Below are 18,180 nucleotides of genomic sequence, written 5' to 3'. Positions count from 1 at the left end.
TGCTAATAGTTGACTATGTACTGTGGTGCTCCTGTGTTGGGTGCATATATATTTATAAGTGTACATCTTCATGGTGGAGTGTCCCTTTTATCATTATATACTGCCCTTCTTTGTCTCTCACTGCCTGTTTTATCTTGAAGTCTACTTTGTCTGATCTAAGTATGGCAACACCTGCTTTCTTTTGTTTGTCATTACCTTGGAGTATCATCTTCCATACCTTCACTCTAAGTCTGTGGTTGTCTTTAGAGCTGTGTTTCCTGGGGTAGCAAATTACTGGGTGTTTTTTTTTTAATCCAGCCCACCATTCTGTGTCTTTTCATTGGAGAATTCAATCCATTTACATTTACAGTGATTGCTGATATATGAGGCCTTATTGTTGCCATTTTATCCCTTGTTTTCTGGTTGTTCTGCATTTCCCTTTTTTCTCATCCCGTGTATTTCAGATGGGACAAAACAGTTTGGTAGTTCTCTATGAAAGTTTTCTCAGTTTTCTCTTTATTTATCATTTGCGCCTGTGTTCTGAGTATTTGTTTGGTGGTTACCTTGATGTTTGTATAAAAAACCTCATGTATGAGATAGTCCCTTTTCTGACAGCCTCTTATTTCCTTAGACTAAGCCTATTCTATCCCTTTCCTAGTCCCCTTCTCCATTATCGCTGTCATAATTTATTCCATCTTGTGTTGTGAGTTTGTGGTTAAAATGACAAGATGATAGTTATTTTTGATGTTTTCCTTCCCTTTATCTTTAATGTTATAATTAAAGTGTTTACTAACCTGTTCTGGTAGAGAGCTGCAATTTTCTGGTTTTATCTGCCTACTTATCTCCATGGTCAAGGCTTTGTAAACCGTTTCTTTTTTTTTTCAGGTATGAGGGCCTTCTTGATCATTTCTTGTAGAGGGGGTCTTGTGGCAATGAACTCCCTTAGCTTTTGTTTATCTGAGAAAGTTTTTATTTCACCATCATGTCTGGGGGATATTTTCACTGGATAGAGTATTCTTGCCTGAAAGTTTTTGCCTTTCAGTCTTTTGAATATACCATTCCACTCTCTCCTAGCCTGTCAGTTTTCTGCTGAGAAATCCACTGAAAGCTTGATAGGGGTTTCTTTGTAAGTTATTTTCTTAAGTCTTGCTGACTTTAATATTTTTTCTTTGTCATTGACTTTTGCCAGTTTTACTACTATATGCCTCGGAGGTCTTTTTTTTTTAGGAAGATTGGCCCTGAGCTAACACCTGTTGCCAATCTCCCCCCCCCCACACTTTTTTTTCTCCTCTACACCCCAGTACCTTTGCCTTTGCCTCAAGGAAAGGGAGGAAGATTGGCAGCAGATGTTAGCTCAGGGCAGATCTTCCTCACACACAAAAAAAAAACAACTGCCTTTCAGAAAATCTGCAAAGTCATATAGCCAGGGCATGCACAAAAGAAATCATCACCTGAAACAATCGTGGAACCAAAGATCCTCCTTCCCACGGAACCCAAAGACTGGGACACAGCCAGAACTTGAAAGTCAGACTCATAAGAAGTGAGGGGTCCCTCATTCATGACGATCTGATATTAAAACTTCCTTCCCCACCTTATCAAAAATGTTTAGGACACCATCATAAATGTTTAGAACCCTATCATAAAACTTTAGAACCTCATCATAAATGTTTAGAATCCTGCCATAAATGTTTAAAACCTTATCATAAATGCCTGAAACCCACCAATCAAAATCTGTCCCATCAGCATTTCCATGTGCCAGCAAATCCTGAATCAGAGACAGATCTGAGGGTACACACCCTGTTCTCCCTGTGGATTGATCTCGCAGAAAAAAGCTGACCTCTTTTCCCAAAGACTGATGCCATAAATAATTGGCTTGTTTATGCACATTGGGCAAGTGAACCCCAATTTAGTGCAGTAACAATACAACTTGAAAATACAATGAAAACAATGTGCCATTTTTAAATAATGAGAAAAAAACAGTTAAATATTTGGATATCAATTTAACTTGGGAAGTCAGATATTTCTTCGAAGAAAGTATAACTACAATGAAGCACAAATAAATGGAGTCTCAAATGTAAAGTCTAAAGATAGCAAATAATATAACACTACCAAATTTAATATTTAGATTTAATTCAATATACATTAAGATTTCTGAGGACTAGTTACAGGACTTGATAAACTAATAGTGAAATTCTTCTGGAAGAACAGAGAGAAAATTAGCTCTTTTTAAGGTAGGTTCAAACCATTATAAAGTAGTAGTTTTCAAACCTCTATGTGATATTGTGATGTTTTAATAAGAAATATATATATTTGGTCTTCATCCTCTTTTCTGGTAGAGAGCTCCTGAAACCCTTGGAATTTCCCAAGTGATGAAAGCCATAAAGCTGTCTTTTATTATGTCTAATGAGGTTGCTTTTGGAATGCACTTAAGGTTGGAGGCTGGTTGCCTGGACAATCAACCAGGTGATTAGAAGGTTAGAACTTTCAGTCCCACCCCCTGACCTCCAGGGAGGAGAGTGGGGCTGGCAGTTGAATCAGCCACCAATGGCCAATGTTTTAATCAATCATGCCTACATAATGGAGCCTCTATAAAAACCCAAAAGGCCAGGTATTGGAGAGCTTCCAGGTTGGAGAGCACATGGAGATTTGGGAGACTGGCATGCCTGGAGGAGACATGGAAGTTCCAGGCAATCTATCCATACCTTGCACTATGAATCTCTTCTATCTGGCTGTTCCTGAGCTATATTCTTTTACAATAACTGGTAATCTAGTAAGTAAAACGTTTCTCTGAGTTCTGTGAGTTGCTCTAGCAAATTAATTGAACTCAAAGAGGGGGTTGTTGGAACATTCTGCCAGTCGGTCAGAAGCACAGGCAACATCCTGGACTTGTGATTGATGTCTGAGGCAGGGGGCAGTCATGTAGGACTGAGCGCTTAACCTGTGAGATCTGAGATAGACTACAGACAGATAGTAAGAATTGAGTTTAACTGTAGGACACCCAGCTGGTATCAAAGAACTGCTTCGTGGTGTGGGAAACACGCCCCCCGCCCCCAACCAGAATTGGTATCAGAACCATTACTATATGCTATGGATAAAGAAAAGAATTGGAAAAAATGGAAATTCTAGAGATAGGTTAAAAATAGTGAAATAATTTAATATGTGTGTGTGACAAACCAGAAGTAAATACCACAAAGGAAAAATAAACAATAAGAATCTTGGGACAAATGGTTATCAGGATAGAGAAAAATTAATCTGGATCACTGTAAATTCGAAAGAGGTCAAATAATCAATTAGGGGTGAAAATATGAAAATTGAGTAGTACATTTATGCCCAGATGAGGGACAAATAATTTTCTATAAAAAAAAAATGAAAGTTGTCATAAGATTCAAGATGGATAAGCTTAAATATATACATATAAACACCTTCATCAATCAATTAGCTGCATCAAATTCAGCTAATTTTAGGATATAAGATCTACAAACAAAAATCAATCATCTTTCTATGCAGTGAACAATCTGAAAAGGAAATTAAGAAAGCAATTTGATTTACAATAGCATCAAAAAGAATAAAATTCTTAGGAATAAATTTAACCAAGGATGCATAAGACTTGTACACTGGAAACTACAAAACATCGCTGAATGAAATTAAAGACACCTTAAATAAGTGGAAAGGCATCCCATTTTCATGGATTGGAAGGCTTAATATTGTTCAGATGACAATACCCCTCCCAAAGCAATCTACAGAGTCAATGCAATTCTTACTAAAATTCCAACTGCCTTTTTAGTAGAAATAAACAAGCAGATCCTAAAATTCACATGGAATTATAAGAGATCCCAAATAGTCAAAATAATCTTATAAAGAAGGATAAAGTTAGAGGACTCAAACATTCTGATTTCAAAACTTACTACAAAGTTACAGTAACCAAAACAGTGTCAATGGAAGAGAAGTGAGGGTCCAAAATAAACCCATACATCTGTGGTGAGTTGATTTTCAACAAGGATGACAAGACTATTCAATGGGAAAAGAACAATCTCTTCAACAAATAGTCCTGGGACAACTGAATACCTACATACATAAGAATGAACTTGGATCCTTACCTCATACCATATACAAAAATTAACTTCAAATAGATCAAAAACCTGAATATAAGAGCTAAAACTATAAAGTTCTTAGAAGAAAACATAAGGGTAAATCATCATGACCTTTGATTTGGCAATGGTTTCTTAGATATGACACCAAAAGCATGAATAATAAGAGAAAAAATACATAAATTGGACTTAATCAAAATGAAAAACTTTGTGCATCAAAGGACACTATCAGGGGCTGGCCCCATGGCTGAGTGGTTAAGTTTGCGCACTCTGCTTCCGTGGCCTGGGGTTTCGCCGGATCAGATTCTGGGCACGGCCATGGCACCATTCATCAAGCCATGCTGAGGCGGCGTCCCACATGCCATAACTAGAAGGACTCACAACTAAAAATACACAACTACGTATCAGGTGGCTTTGGGGAGAACAAGGAAAAATAAAATCTTTTTTTTAAAAAAAAAGGACACTATCAGAAAGTGAAAAGACAACCCATATAATGGGCAAAAATATTTGCAAATCATATACCTGATGAAGGTTTAGTATCCAAAATACACAGAGAATGCCTAAAACTCAACAACAAAAACCAACAATCCAATTTAAAAATAGGCAAAGGACTTATATCCACAGAAGATATACAAATGGCCAACAAGTACATGAAAAGATATTCAATGTCATTAGTCATGAGGGAATGCAAATGAAAATCACAATGAGATACCACTTCATACCCACTAGGATGCCAATAGTAAAAAAAAAAAATTTTTTAAATAAGCGTTGGCAAGGATGTGGAGAAATTAGAACTCTCATGCATTGTTGGTGGGACTGAAAAATGGTACAGCTGCTGTGGAAAATAGCTTGGCAGTTCCTTATAAAGTTAAACATAGAATTACCATATGACCCAGCAATTCCACATTTAATATACTTGAAAGAACTGAAAACAGGTCAACAAAAACTTGTAAATAAATGTTTATAGCAGCACTGTTCACTAACCAAAAAAAGTGAAAACAATCCAAATGCCCATTAACAGATGAATGGATAAACAAAATGAATTCATACCACTGAATATTATCCAGCCACAAAAAGGAATAAAGTATTGATGCACGCTACAACATGGCTGAACCTTGAAAATATTCTACTAAGTTAAAGAAGCTAGACACAAAAGGCTACATATTATATGATTCTATTTATATTTAACTATCCAGAATAGGTGAATCTATAGAGTCAAAAACCAGCTTAGTTGTTGCCAGGGACTGCAGGTAGGAGAGAATGGGGAGTGACAGCTTAAGGGGTACAGGGTTTTCTTTTGAGGTGATGAAAATGTTCTGGAACTACATAGTCGTGATGATCACACAACATTGTGAATGTACACTAAATGCCACTGAATTGTACACTTTGGTGAATTTTATGTGTATTTTACCACAACCTAAAAATTATTTTCAATTTAAAGAAAACCATTTGCATGATAACATATATAATAAAGTCTCATATGAGGAAAGGCAACAGGGGAGGAAAACTGTAGTAAAGGTTACTGAAGTAAAAGGTTAGTATCTGAATTATTTATAAAGATTGGATACAAAAACATAGGATCAATCTCCACAGTTATCAGGCTAACTGATGCACAGATCATATTGCAGTAAAATTCTTCACATAAAAATGGACAGGCCACTGGAAAGTAAATGCTTATTAAAACATCTTTAAGGAAACATTATATTCTGCAGGCCTTATAAGAGTTAAAAGGCAAATGTGGTCAGGCCATAGTGGAATAAACAAATTTAACCATCTCTAGTGACACTGTGAAACTGTTCTGTAGACAATCTAACAATATGTAAGAGGAGCTATACAACCAGTCAAGTGCTTTGATCTAGTAATTTGAGTTGGGAACTGCACTTTTAAATAAACACTTAAAGTAGGAAAAGCAGTAAATAATTTGAAAAAAAGATATTCATAGTTATGGTAACTAACATGAGAAAGTAGAAAATAACTTAAATAATAAAAGAGTAGAGCTAAATGAACTATTATTGTTGCCTAAGCACAATGGAAAATATGCATATGTCTATATATGTGTGTATGTATATATAAATTTAAAATGACAACTATGTAACTACTTGATAGGTTAAAATGTATGTAAGAAATAATGTCAAAGTAAATCAAAAAATAGTGCTCACACTGATATCAACTCTATATATACATTGAAAATAATTTATTAGAGTAAGAGTTCAAAACTCAGTAGGTTCTTTTAAAGATAACTGGTAGAGAGTAATAATTTTGCAGCAATTATTTTCCAATCACATTTTTTACCCAAAGATGGGTAAAAGAAATACAGGTAAGGTGAGAACAGAAAATTTTGTAGGATGTAAGAAAATCTTAAGTGCTCAAATTACGACATTTTGTTAGGTCCTTAGTATAAACCTCTCTTTGTTGATATAAAAATTTTCAGGCCCATCCTCCAACAAGATTTTGAGGAAACATTTTTTTCACTGTATTTAAACCATTAACCTCATTCTTGTAAATAAAAACGTTTTTCATATTATGCTTTAAAATATCAAAGAAAGTCAGTTAAATGTATGCAAACTATATGCTTACATAGATGCAGAAATATGAATCTAACTGTCAAGAGCAACAAAAATATCTTGAATGGATTAATAAATGAAACACTGTGCAGTTCACACTGTGCAAGCAACCTGTGTACAAATAACTGCCTGAACACAGCTCTGAACAGGTGTTTCCATAGACACCATCATAAAAAGCAAAAAAAGGCAAACTAAACTTTGAGACAATCTATCTGTTCAGCAGTTGAAGAAAGGAAGAAACCTTGAAAAGCAGGAGCAGTGAAAGGTACAGTTTAAGGGAGCTGACCTAAGAGACACTGTCCTGCCCCAAATTCTCTCTACCACCAGATTTTTTTCTTATGCTTCCTGAGACTCCACCAGCTGGAGAGTTATATAGATTAACAGGTATTGTCCATATATCAAAATCAATACCTCTGAAACAATCAAGCATCATACTTTTTACACAGTACTATGAATTTGCTCAATTTCCTTCACTTCTCTCCTAACACCTAAATGAAGCAAATTGCAACTGGAGGGAACGGAAAGGAAGTGGCATTGAGGCTTCCACTATGGCAGTCTCCCCGGTCTATATTTCTTTCAGAATCCCTTTTTCAAAACTATTTATCTTTTCTCCCTCCTAATCAAAATTATCATTCATTAGCCTAACAAAATATATCTTTTCTCACTTCTTCAAAAAATTTTACAGTCATAAGAATAACATTTTTAAAAAAAACGAACTCACCTGAAATTCATTATTTAACATTGGAGAACATGAGAAGCTTTTTGAAGTCTTCTTTAAAATATCTCCACCCATTTAAAATTTTCATTTCTTTTAAATTTTTCCACCACATACCTTCCCTTTAAATGCATATAAATTCACTATATATTCATTCGTTAGAGATTATAATAATGAAGACCTTAATTCAGACTTGTAAACAAACATAATATTTAAAGAAAGCTTTTCAGCATAATATTCATCAATTGATTCTTACTTTGCTTCAACTTATGGAAATCACTGACTCTATCCTTGGTAGCCTGCTTTAGTACATCTGCTTGAATTCTGGGTTCACTCTCCAAGTTTGGGCCTGGAATTAAACGCTGAAGAGGATTCGAAGGGTTCTGTTTTGAAGTTCCAGGGTTTCCATTACGGTTTACATGAGAATCTATGGCATAAAAACATCAAATTAAGGTCATATTTTGCAGAAGAATTTCACAAGATCTGCTTTAGAAAAGCTAAGATATCCTGTTGTCTGATATTGGGTAGTTATGTAGTCTTTTTTTAAAGCTTTATTTTAATTTCTTTAATCAAATCTTATAAACAATGTGATTTTAGCTACGTGAAGTTTACTCATCATTCCCAGGTGAGTATCTCCAGTACTGATTATAAACCTAGTCATCAAAGGTATATATGGTAGGAACTCAAAAATTAAAATAACAATGATAAAGCCAGCCCTGATGGCCTAGTGGTTTAAGTTCGGTGTACTCCACTTTGGCAGCCTGGGTTTGGTTCCCAGGCATGGAACCACACCACTCATCTGTCAGTAGCCACGCCATGGTGGCAGCTCACATAGAAGGACTTACAACTAGAATATACAACTATGTACCGGGGCTTTGAGGAGGAAAAAACAAAAAGGAAAACTGGCAACAGATGTTAGCTCAGGTCAAAACTTTCCCAGCAAAAAAAAAAAAGGCAATGATACCTGTATCTTTTCCTCCCTCCAAACTCCATATTGCCGTCAGAAATCTCCAAAATCTAGTAATGCTTTTAGAATTTCTAATCTCTAAGTGATTTTCATCTACACAGTGATTTATAACTATTAACTCTTGATTGATTCTTACTAGTAGCTCCTGGATAGAACCTTTCTTCCCCCATCCCATTTTTTCCTCATCAAATCCTTGATTTAAATCCTTATTATAATTAATTTTAATCATATCGATTCTCATTTTAGGGGAACAATTCTGTCAAATTTAACAGATATTCAGTAGAAAACTATTTCCTAGAAGGCCTCTGGGGGTTAAACTTGAACACACTTTGAAGAAGGCAAACACATATAGACTGGCAAAGATGAAAGGGACTGTAGTCCAGAGTGGCAGAACAAATAATTCTTCTTCTCCTAAAATCCATTAAACAAAGTGCGTTTTCAAATGATTATCTATCCCTGAGATTTCATCATCATTTGAAAATATATATTAACTAGAAGAATGAATGCTACTTCACTATGTTGCTAAATGGCATGTTTTATTCACTATATAACAATATATGACCACTAAATTAGTTTTCAAATGAAACTTTAAAAATAAGACTTCATACCTGGAACCATATTTGGGGAGAGAGGTTGTCTGGTTGGAAGATGGGAGATTGGTTGACGACTTTCATATTGAGAAATGGAAATAGGGGGTCTCCTTAAAGCTAAAAGAAAAAATAGATCTGTATTATTCCCATTGATATTATGATTTCTAAAAAGCAACCACTGAGAATCTATTTACATTGCACTAATCTTATGATGCTTATTCCAATTTTGTAAGCCTTATAGTTTGTACATTAATTTATGGGTACTAATTGATAGATTTTACCATCCATCACTGATTTTGGTGATCAATAAATCTGACCAGAATATAAAACAGTAGGAACTCTGTCTGGTTCACCACTACATACATCCCCAAGACCTAGAATAGTGCATGGCACATCACAGGAACTCAACAAAGATTTGATGAATGAATAAGTAAATGAATCTCTCCAGATACCTTAAGATCTTTATATACAGACAGAATAAATAAAATGGACACATTGATTAAGTGACGCATTGAGAATACGCTACTCTAAGTTGCTCAGATTTTAAATAAAAACTAAATATGGGGCCGGTCCGGTGACACAGCAGTTAAGTTCGCACATTCCGCTTCTCGGCGGCCCAGGGTTCACCGGTTTGGATCCCGGGTGTGGACATGGCACCACTTAGCAAAAGCCATGCTGTGGTAGGCATCCCACATATAAAGTAGAGGAAGATGGGCATGGATGTTAGCTCAGGGCCAGTCTTCCTCAGCAAAAAGAGGAGGATTGGCAGTAGTTAGGGCTAATCTTCCTCAAAAAAAAAAAAACTAAATATGACTGATGTGACAAGTTGAGATTTTATTTTTGAAGAGGGAAAATTGAAGTTTTGTACAAAGAGTTTTACTAACAAAGATGTACATACTTATAATTGGGACTTTCTTCTCCCTTAAGAAATGAAGGCACCAGGGAGACAGAGCACTTTTCATTCACTACTGCTGACTCCACTTGGACAGCTAAACATGATAGAAAGGCAGAGAGCAAAGAAGGAAACTAGAGAAAAGGGAAACAGGGAGAAAAAATAGAGAGCTCACCTAGGAGATATGGTTAGTGGCACAATTTATTCTTCTAAAACTTTGGTGTGGCAGAGACAATGCTATGTGATCCTATTTCATTATATTTTTTCTGGGCACAGAGGAAGATCAGCCTTCCTTACAGTTAGAGGCCAGACTGGGTTCTGACCATGAGGATGTAGGTCAAACTGAACATGTCACTTTCAAGCATGGCAATAAAATCTTCTTGGCAATTCACCTACAATCTCACTTCCCTTTCTGCCACAACTTAGGAGGCTACATATGAAGATGGTGGCATCAAATAATAGAGGGGGACATTGCTTGGAGGAGAGCTACAAAGAGAGTCATTCAGCCTGCATCAGACTATAATATGAACAATAAATAAACCTTTATTTTAAGCCACTGTAATTTGGAGGTTGCTTGTTAATACATCACTGCCTAGTTAATCCTAACCAGAACACCTGGATCATTTTTATAATCCTCAAAGTTTATTTCGGTGACTGTATTTCATTTATCATTACAGATTTCTAAACTTAAGGACCCAACATGTTTAAAATTCACTCTAAGAAAGCAACCTACTCAAATTTACAGAAAGTTAGGTTTTCTATATCTCTCTGTGTGCCCATTATCTTGTCCCCATTGCCGGCTACAATGCTCAACACCCATTTTCTACACATAAGAGAGCTAAATAACAACAATCAGCTGACATCTTTAAGGAGTAGTACTTGCCAGGTTTAACAGTACGATTTTGATTTGCTAACAGACTGAGGACACTAAGCATCTGGTAGATATATTTGGAAAGAGAAGTCAGTCACAATCTACAAATTTATTGATCAGTGTTGGACCCTAGCTGACTCCAGTACCATACAAACCAGAAGACAATAGAGGGCACCTCCATTACTAAACGAGAAGTGATCACACATGTCCTTAGCTTTATACAATAATGCCTCCTGCTCAAGAACAAGGTGACTACTTGGAGACAAAACTGATTTAGAAAGGTAGAAAAACGCTGAATCAAAAACAGCCTTTATAAAATGCCCAGAGGACTTTAGAACTGATATAGTAGAAGAGTAGTAATATGGAGGCCTTATAAGTTTGATGTTGATAATAAATGTTCCTTTAGAAAATTTAGAAAAATAGAAACGCACAAAGAAATTAAAAATTAGCTGTAATTCTACCACCTAAAAATAACCACTGTTACCATTTCGAGAATCTCTCTCTGATGTTCGGGGTTTCCTTTTCTGTACCTCGTAATATATACTTTAAACAAAATTAGAATCGCATCATATATACCATCTTATAATCTAATTTTTTATTTAATATATATATATTTTTCTATGTCATTCCATCTTCTACAACATTTCCAAATGGTAGTGCTGGATCAAAACTTTCAATTTAAGAGGTCTGGCTAGAGAGATCTGGGTAAAGAACTTCGGAGCTCTATAAAATGCATTAGCTAAGCTGGTTGGTAGGTAATTTTCACTACATAGGGAAAAGTAACATGTTTTCTGTATACACTTTGCTTTCTATGCTATTACTTTGACTTTTTGTTTACTTTCGTTTTTGGTTTCCTTGAAAAGTTCCTTTCAAAAAAGCTCCAGCCTTGTTTTTGTTGAAAGTTGATTTATTTATACCTAGGAGAAGACTCTAGACCTAGAGATTTTCCCAGGGGCCAGAATTAATAGTTCCAACTAGTGGGACTGAAACAAATGAAGATCTAGAAAACTACTAGTGGACTTAGAGACAGGTAAGAGTGCTAATCTCACTCTTCAAATTTGAATAGGGTTCTTCAGACTTCTTTCCTACACACACACAAGTATCTAATCTTTCCTCCACAAAAATGAGATTATATTATACTTGCTTTCTTGTAACCTGCTTTTTTCATTAAAAACAAAATAGATGTATTTGTATACAGTTCAACATCATTTTTAATGACTACATATCACATTTTATGGATATAACAAATTTAACAAACTAACCTTCCGTATAACATTGATATGGTTTTCAATTTGTCATTATAAACATTATGATGAGCATTCTTGTACCTACATGATAGAGTAAATTCTCAGGAAAATACTAAGCATTAGGTCAATGGCAGTACGTAATTCTTAAACATATTAAAAGAAACTGAATAATAAATATGAGCTCGAAGACAATACAAGTGTAGGAAAAAATGATACAGTGAAAAGAATGCAAACAATAATTTATGATATTAAAGCAGTTCTAACTCTTTATATATTTTACCCTGGTCCTCTCCATTGAGGACCATTGAGAGCCAGCGGAATACATACAAGTCAACAGAGAACAGCATGGTGCTATCAGATAATATCATTAATAACTAGGCTGCTAAAATACATAACACTCATAAAATCATTATTAAGGAAAAGTATCAAAGATAAAATGACAAACCCTATTTACCATAAAGACAAAATATAGGATACAAAGCCACTAGAGTACATAGCATTTATCCTACAACTATGGTCCTAGATTTCGTAATTTCTGTAAAAGAGAGCTACCAGTATGGAAATTCAATCACTCAACAATATTTATTGTCTACTATATGCTAAGTACTGTTCTAAAAAGCTGGAGATTTAGCAATGAACAAAACAGATCAAGTTATTGCCCTATGAAGCTTACATTCTTGTTAGGTAGATAACAATAAACAAACAAAAAAGTATGTATAGGATTTAATACAAAAGTCAGAATGAAAAGCGCTATGTATAAAGTAAAACGGAGATATGGCAGAGAGTGGTGGGACTCTATTTTAGACAGTTTGGTCAAGGGAAGCAGTTTTGAGGAAGAGACATTTGAGCAGAGGCATGAATGAAACATGGAGGAAGAGCAGTCAGGCAGAGACCAGCAAGTACAAACAAAGGCCTTGAGACAGGAGCTCAAGCAGCAAAGAAAGGAGTGAGGGGAAAGTGTTGGAAATGAAGTCAGAGAGGACAAAAGGGGCCATGTTAGAGACACAACAGCAAAAACGTTAGGTGGTGGAGAGGGGGCTGGGGGCCGAGGGCTGAGACTATATCTGGTAATTCCAAAGGAGACAATAATTGTACTAATTATAATAACAGAAGCTCCTATTTTCTGAGTACTTAGTATGAACCAGGCACTAATCTCATGTCACCCTCAAATCTATCTGAGATAGATGTCCCCTTTCACAGATGAGAAAACTGAAACTCATGACAGTAGAGATGAGACATACCCCTCACCTGACTTAAAAATTCAAAGTAGTCACTTCTAGAGAAACTGGCTGAGAAGCTTACAAAAGGTGACAGGAGGTTTAGGGTTAATCCTCCTTCACTTCTCTATTAGCCCTCAGTTGCAACCTCTACTCTGAGAGCCAAAAAAAGAACTGTCCTTGCCTTTTACTCTCATTTTCTTATTCCAATGACAGGACTATAATCTTAAAAATGTTCACGTTTTCAGTTTCCCGCCTTACAGGGCTTCACAACCCAACATCAATGACTACGGAGAAGGAATCTGGCACTAGTAAGCAGTGGTCCTCAACTCTGGCAGCACTTCAGTGTTACAGATACCACCCCAGACATACTGAATATGGAGATGGTACCTGGGTATCTGTATTTATTAAAAGCTCCAAAGGTGGTTCTGTTGCACAGTCAAGAGAATAAGATAGAATAAAAAGCATAGGATTTGGAGTTAGACAGACCAGGGCTCAAATCATGACTCTGTAATTTATTAACTGTATGACTTTGGTTTAGTGCCTAATTTCTCAAAGCTTCAGTTTTCATCTGAAAAACCGAGATAATGCCATTTACCCCGCATGATCAATTTGGGGACTAAGTGAGAATGTTTGCTAATGGATTATGATATAAGCCTAGCAAACAGTAGGTGTTCAGTATATACCAAAGTATTTAGAGTTTTCAAAGTATTTATCCTTAGAATGAAGAAAGAATTCAAGAGACAGGTTGAGGAAACAAAAACATTTAAATGTAAAACTACTGGCCCTAACCAATTTATTGAGCCTCCTGATCAAATAGTTTTCTCACACTTAGGAGTCCTGATGAATATTTACTCATAGTAATGTTTTGGGAAGTTCATGAAACTCTGATCAGCAAGTTCCCATAAAAAATATTAATTATTCTGGGACCAGCCCCAGTGGCCTGGTGGTTAAGTTCACTATGCTCCACTTCGGTGGCCCAGGTTCGGTTTCTGGGGGCGGACCTACACCACTCATCGGTGGGCATGCTGTGGCAGCAGCCCACATACAAAAAGAAGAGGATTGGCAATGGATGTTGACTCAGGGCAAATCTTCCTCAGCAAAACAAGAGGAAGATTGGCAACAGATGTTAGCTCAGGGCGAATCTTCCTCAGCAAAAAAGATATATATATATATTAATCATTCTGAAGCATGAACATTAAATACAAAACAATGATGTAACATTCTTATGTTACTTTGCTCTATGTATATAAACAGATATAACACACTTATGATTGCTCAAATATTGCTCAGTGGGATCATCTAGGCCCTCCAAGAAATATAGGTACACATCTATACAGACTATTAAATGATGTTCTCATATAGTTCCTAAAATCTGGTCTATGAACTAAAGTTCCTTCAAACTTAGAGATCTATTTACATAATTTAAAAAGAACAAGATGGACTTCCACTGTAAGCCATGCCATAGTACCCAGTATTGGACTTACTCTCCCATGCCCTAAACAATTTTTATATGGACAAAATAGGTAAGGCAACCGTTTTCAGACACTGGACAACCAGCAGCAGGAGACTAATTCTTAAAAAAAGAGACATATATGAGATGGGCAGTCTCAGCGAGCAGAGGACACAGAAATCATCAGGGTCTGAGCTGCTGAGGTGGCTGAAATTTGCAGGAGAGAATACTACAGAGAAAGGAGGTGTGTGAGGTGAAAAGGGGAGCAGAAATCTGCATGGATATTCCCCTTGGTTCTTTAGCCAAAGCCTGAGCTGTGTATACACAGGGTAAGACTCTATGGGGACTAACAGAGAGCACATACTGCAGGACTGAGAGCTGAACAGAAACAACAGAGGTCACGTGGTGCTTGAAGACAATGGATCTCCAGCCCAGTCACAGTAAAGAATCTTCACTGAGCATTTTGAGCATTCCAACGAGATGCTACAAGTACTACTTTAAAATTAGGGATCACATCCTAGAGTTAAGGGCCATGCCCTTAGACTATGAACAAAATAAAAACTGACCTGCCCTAACAAAGCATAAAACCAAGCCTGACAGGATCAAGAGGATTTGCCAGTAATTTAATTGTCTGCCAGAACAAAGCTCAACACCCTTTAAAATGACAACAAAATTCATACTTCCTTAGTGGATCGTTCATATGGCACACAATGAAATTACTAGACATACAAAGAAGCAAGAATATGACTCATAATCAAGAAAAAAAGCAATCAACAGAAAAAGACACAGATGATCCACTTGTTGAAATTAGCAGACAACGATTTGTAAACAATTGTTATATGTGTGTGTGTGTATATATATATGTGTGTGTGTGTATATATATGTGTATGTGTGTGTATATATATATATGTACAAAGATTTAAAGGAAAAGATGGGAATATCCAGTAGAGAAACGGAAACTAAAAAAAGAACCAAATGAAAATTCTAGAACTGAAAATATAACATCTGAAATGAAAAATACCCTGGGTGAGCTTTGAACAGTGTTTTGACTAAACACTACAGAAGAAGGGGTCAACAACCTTGAAGAAAAGTCCAGCACACTGAACAAATTGAAGGAGAAACATCATTGCCAAAAAACTGAACAGAATTTCAGTAACCTGTGGGACAATATCAAGGAGTCTGAAATGTATTTATCTTGAGTCCCAGCAGGAACAAAAAGAGATAATTGGACAAAAAAAAATTTGTATATTTGAATTTGAATAAAGGCTGAAAAGTCCCCAAATTTGGGGAAAACATCAACCCACAGATTGAAGGACCTGAGTGAATCCCAAGCAGGATAAACACAAAGAACATCATACCAAGGCATATCTTAGTCAAACTGATGAATATTAATATTTTAAAAGCAGTCAGAGGAAAAAAGATGTGCTAATACAAGGACACAAGAAAAAGAATGATGGCTGACATCAAAATCAATGGAGGCTAGAAGACAGTGGAATTATATCTTTAAAGTACTGAAAGAAAAAATCAACCTAAATTTCCACATTCAGTAAAAATATCCCTCAAAACTGAGTATGAAATAAAGATGTTTTCAGATAAACAAAAGTAGGAAAACTTCATCCCTAGAAGACCTGCATTTCAAAAATGCTAAAGGAAGTTCTTCAGGCTGAAAGGCAAACGATAAAGACAGAAATCAGAATCCACAGGTAGGAATGAAGAGCACTGGAAACGGTAAATATGTGGTAAATGTAAGAGACCATAATATTTTCTTCTCATTTTCTTAAAAGGCTTTTTAAAGTAAAAATAATAATACTGAAAACATTGGGATTTTTAGCATATAGAAATAAAAATATATGACAACAATAGCACAAAGGGTGAGCCAAGGTAAATGGAATTATACCCGTAAGGTTCTAACATTTTACAAGAAGTGGTCCAATATTATTGCTAATTAGACTATGATATGTAAAGGATGCATACAGTAATCCCTAGAACAACTACTAAAATATAACACTTTAGTACTACAGTTTTTAAAAAGTGAGAGAAACAGGCACCAATTAAACGCTCAAACCCATTAAGTTCTAACTATTCCTATTCTCCCTGGATGATACTTGTTGTTTCAAGACCCTATTTTGATTCCTTTCTTCGTAATTGCAGCTGGTATAAATTGTGGCCCCCAGAAAATATGACAACAAAAGAAATGTCTTTCAATTTTAAACCAAATGCATCATTAGAAATTTATCTTTAGTATCTGCAGTAGCAATTTTCAGGAATATTTACAATTTGATACTATGTTATTATAAGAATTTTTTACCTACAAAAAAAATAGATGCCTAATTTTACGTAATCTGTTTCTTCTATAATAAAGATCTTTGAAATCTTTTTCTTAAAGGGCCAGATAGTGAATATTTTAGGCTTGTAGGCCATACTCAACTCTGTTGTTCTGGCACAAAAGCAGCCACAGACAATACATAAACAAATGAGCATGATAATGTTTCAATAAAACTATTTATTAAAACAGACAACCAAGTTGTAGTTTGTCGATTCCTGTTTTACAAGATGCCTAGGAGAAAACTCACCTAAGTATATCTATAGTGATTTAAGTTATTAAAAATTTTTAATGTATTTTTATAAATTTAGATAATTTTCTCCTAAAAGCTCTAACCTAAGAGAAAGAATCAGACAAAAAAAGATTAACTACATTGCTTCTTTAAAATGTAAACTTCTGGGGGCTAGCCCTGTGGCTGAGTGGTTAAGTTTGCATGCTCTGCTTAGGTGGCCCAGGGTTTCGTCAGTTCAAATCCTGGGCATAGACATGGCACCGTTCGTCAAGCCATGCTGGGGCAGCATCCCACATGACACAACCAGAAGCACCCACAACTAAAAATACACAACTAGGGGCTGGCCCTGTGGCCGAGTGGTTGGGTTCGCGCGCTCCACTGCAGGCGGCCCAGTGTTTCGTTGGTTCGAATCCTGGATGCGGACTTGGCACGGCTCGTCGAACCATGCTGGGGCAGCATCCCACATGCCACAACTAGAAGGACTCACAACAAAGAATATACAGCTATGTACCAGGGGGCTTTGGGGAGAAAAAGGAAAAATAAAATCTTCAAAAAAAAAATACACAACTATCTATGGGGGGCTTTGGGAGAAAAAGGAAAAATAAAAAAAAAATCTTTAAAAAAACCAAAACATAATCTTCTATCTTTTTTCTCCTCTCAAATATCACTGTAATTACTTCTAATTTTTAAAAAATTTTTAATTTTTTGAATAGGTAATTTATGAAATTACCTTATGAAATTTTGAAACCAAAATTCAAAAGGTTGTATAATGAAAAGTAAGTCACCTTTTCTTCTCTGTCCTCAGTCTTCTTCCCCAGAGGCAACCACCATTACTAGTTTCAGTCTGGAGCAGCACTACCAATAGAACTTCGTGCAATGACAGAAATGTTCTATATCTATGCTGTCCAACACAGCAGCCACTAGCCACAGGTGACTATTAAGCACTTGAAGTGTGGCTAATTTGACTGAGGAACTGAATTTTTAGTTTTATTTAAGTTTAATGAATTTAAATAGCTGTGTGTGATGAGTGGCTACTGTGGTA

At 35.9% G+C, this 18,180-nt stretch overlaps 1 protein-coding gene across 2 annotated transcripts in view; it reads right to left on the bottom strand.

Annotated features, from left to right (window-relative positions):
* GOLM2 (golgi membrane protein 2) overlaps window positions 1-18,180 on the bottom strand; it is a 101,109-nt gene that overhangs the window by 21,286 nt on the left and 61,643 nt on the right. For both annotated transcript variants that reach the window (XM_046654261.1, XM_046654262.1), the window contains exons 7-8: window positions 8,922-9,020; window positions 7,603-7,773 (exon numbers count right to left, since the gene is read on the bottom strand). In XM_046654261.1, the coding sequence (XP_046510217.1) occupies window positions 7,603-7,773; window positions 8,922-9,020 (270 nt within the window). The remainder of the gene's footprint in view (window positions 1-7,602; window positions 7,774-8,921; window positions 9,021-18,180) is intronic.

Source organism: Equus quagga, chromosome 2 (genome assembly GCF_021613505.1).
Source record: "Equus quagga isolate Etosha38 chromosome 2, UCLA_HA_Equagga_1.0, whole genome shotgun sequence".
Taxonomy (NCBI): Eukaryota; Metazoa; Chordata; class Mammalia; order Perissodactyla; family Equidae; genus Equus; species Equus quagga.
The sequence above is the reverse complement of the archived record's forward strand: the minus strand, read 5'-3'. Positions and strand labels throughout refer to the sequence as shown.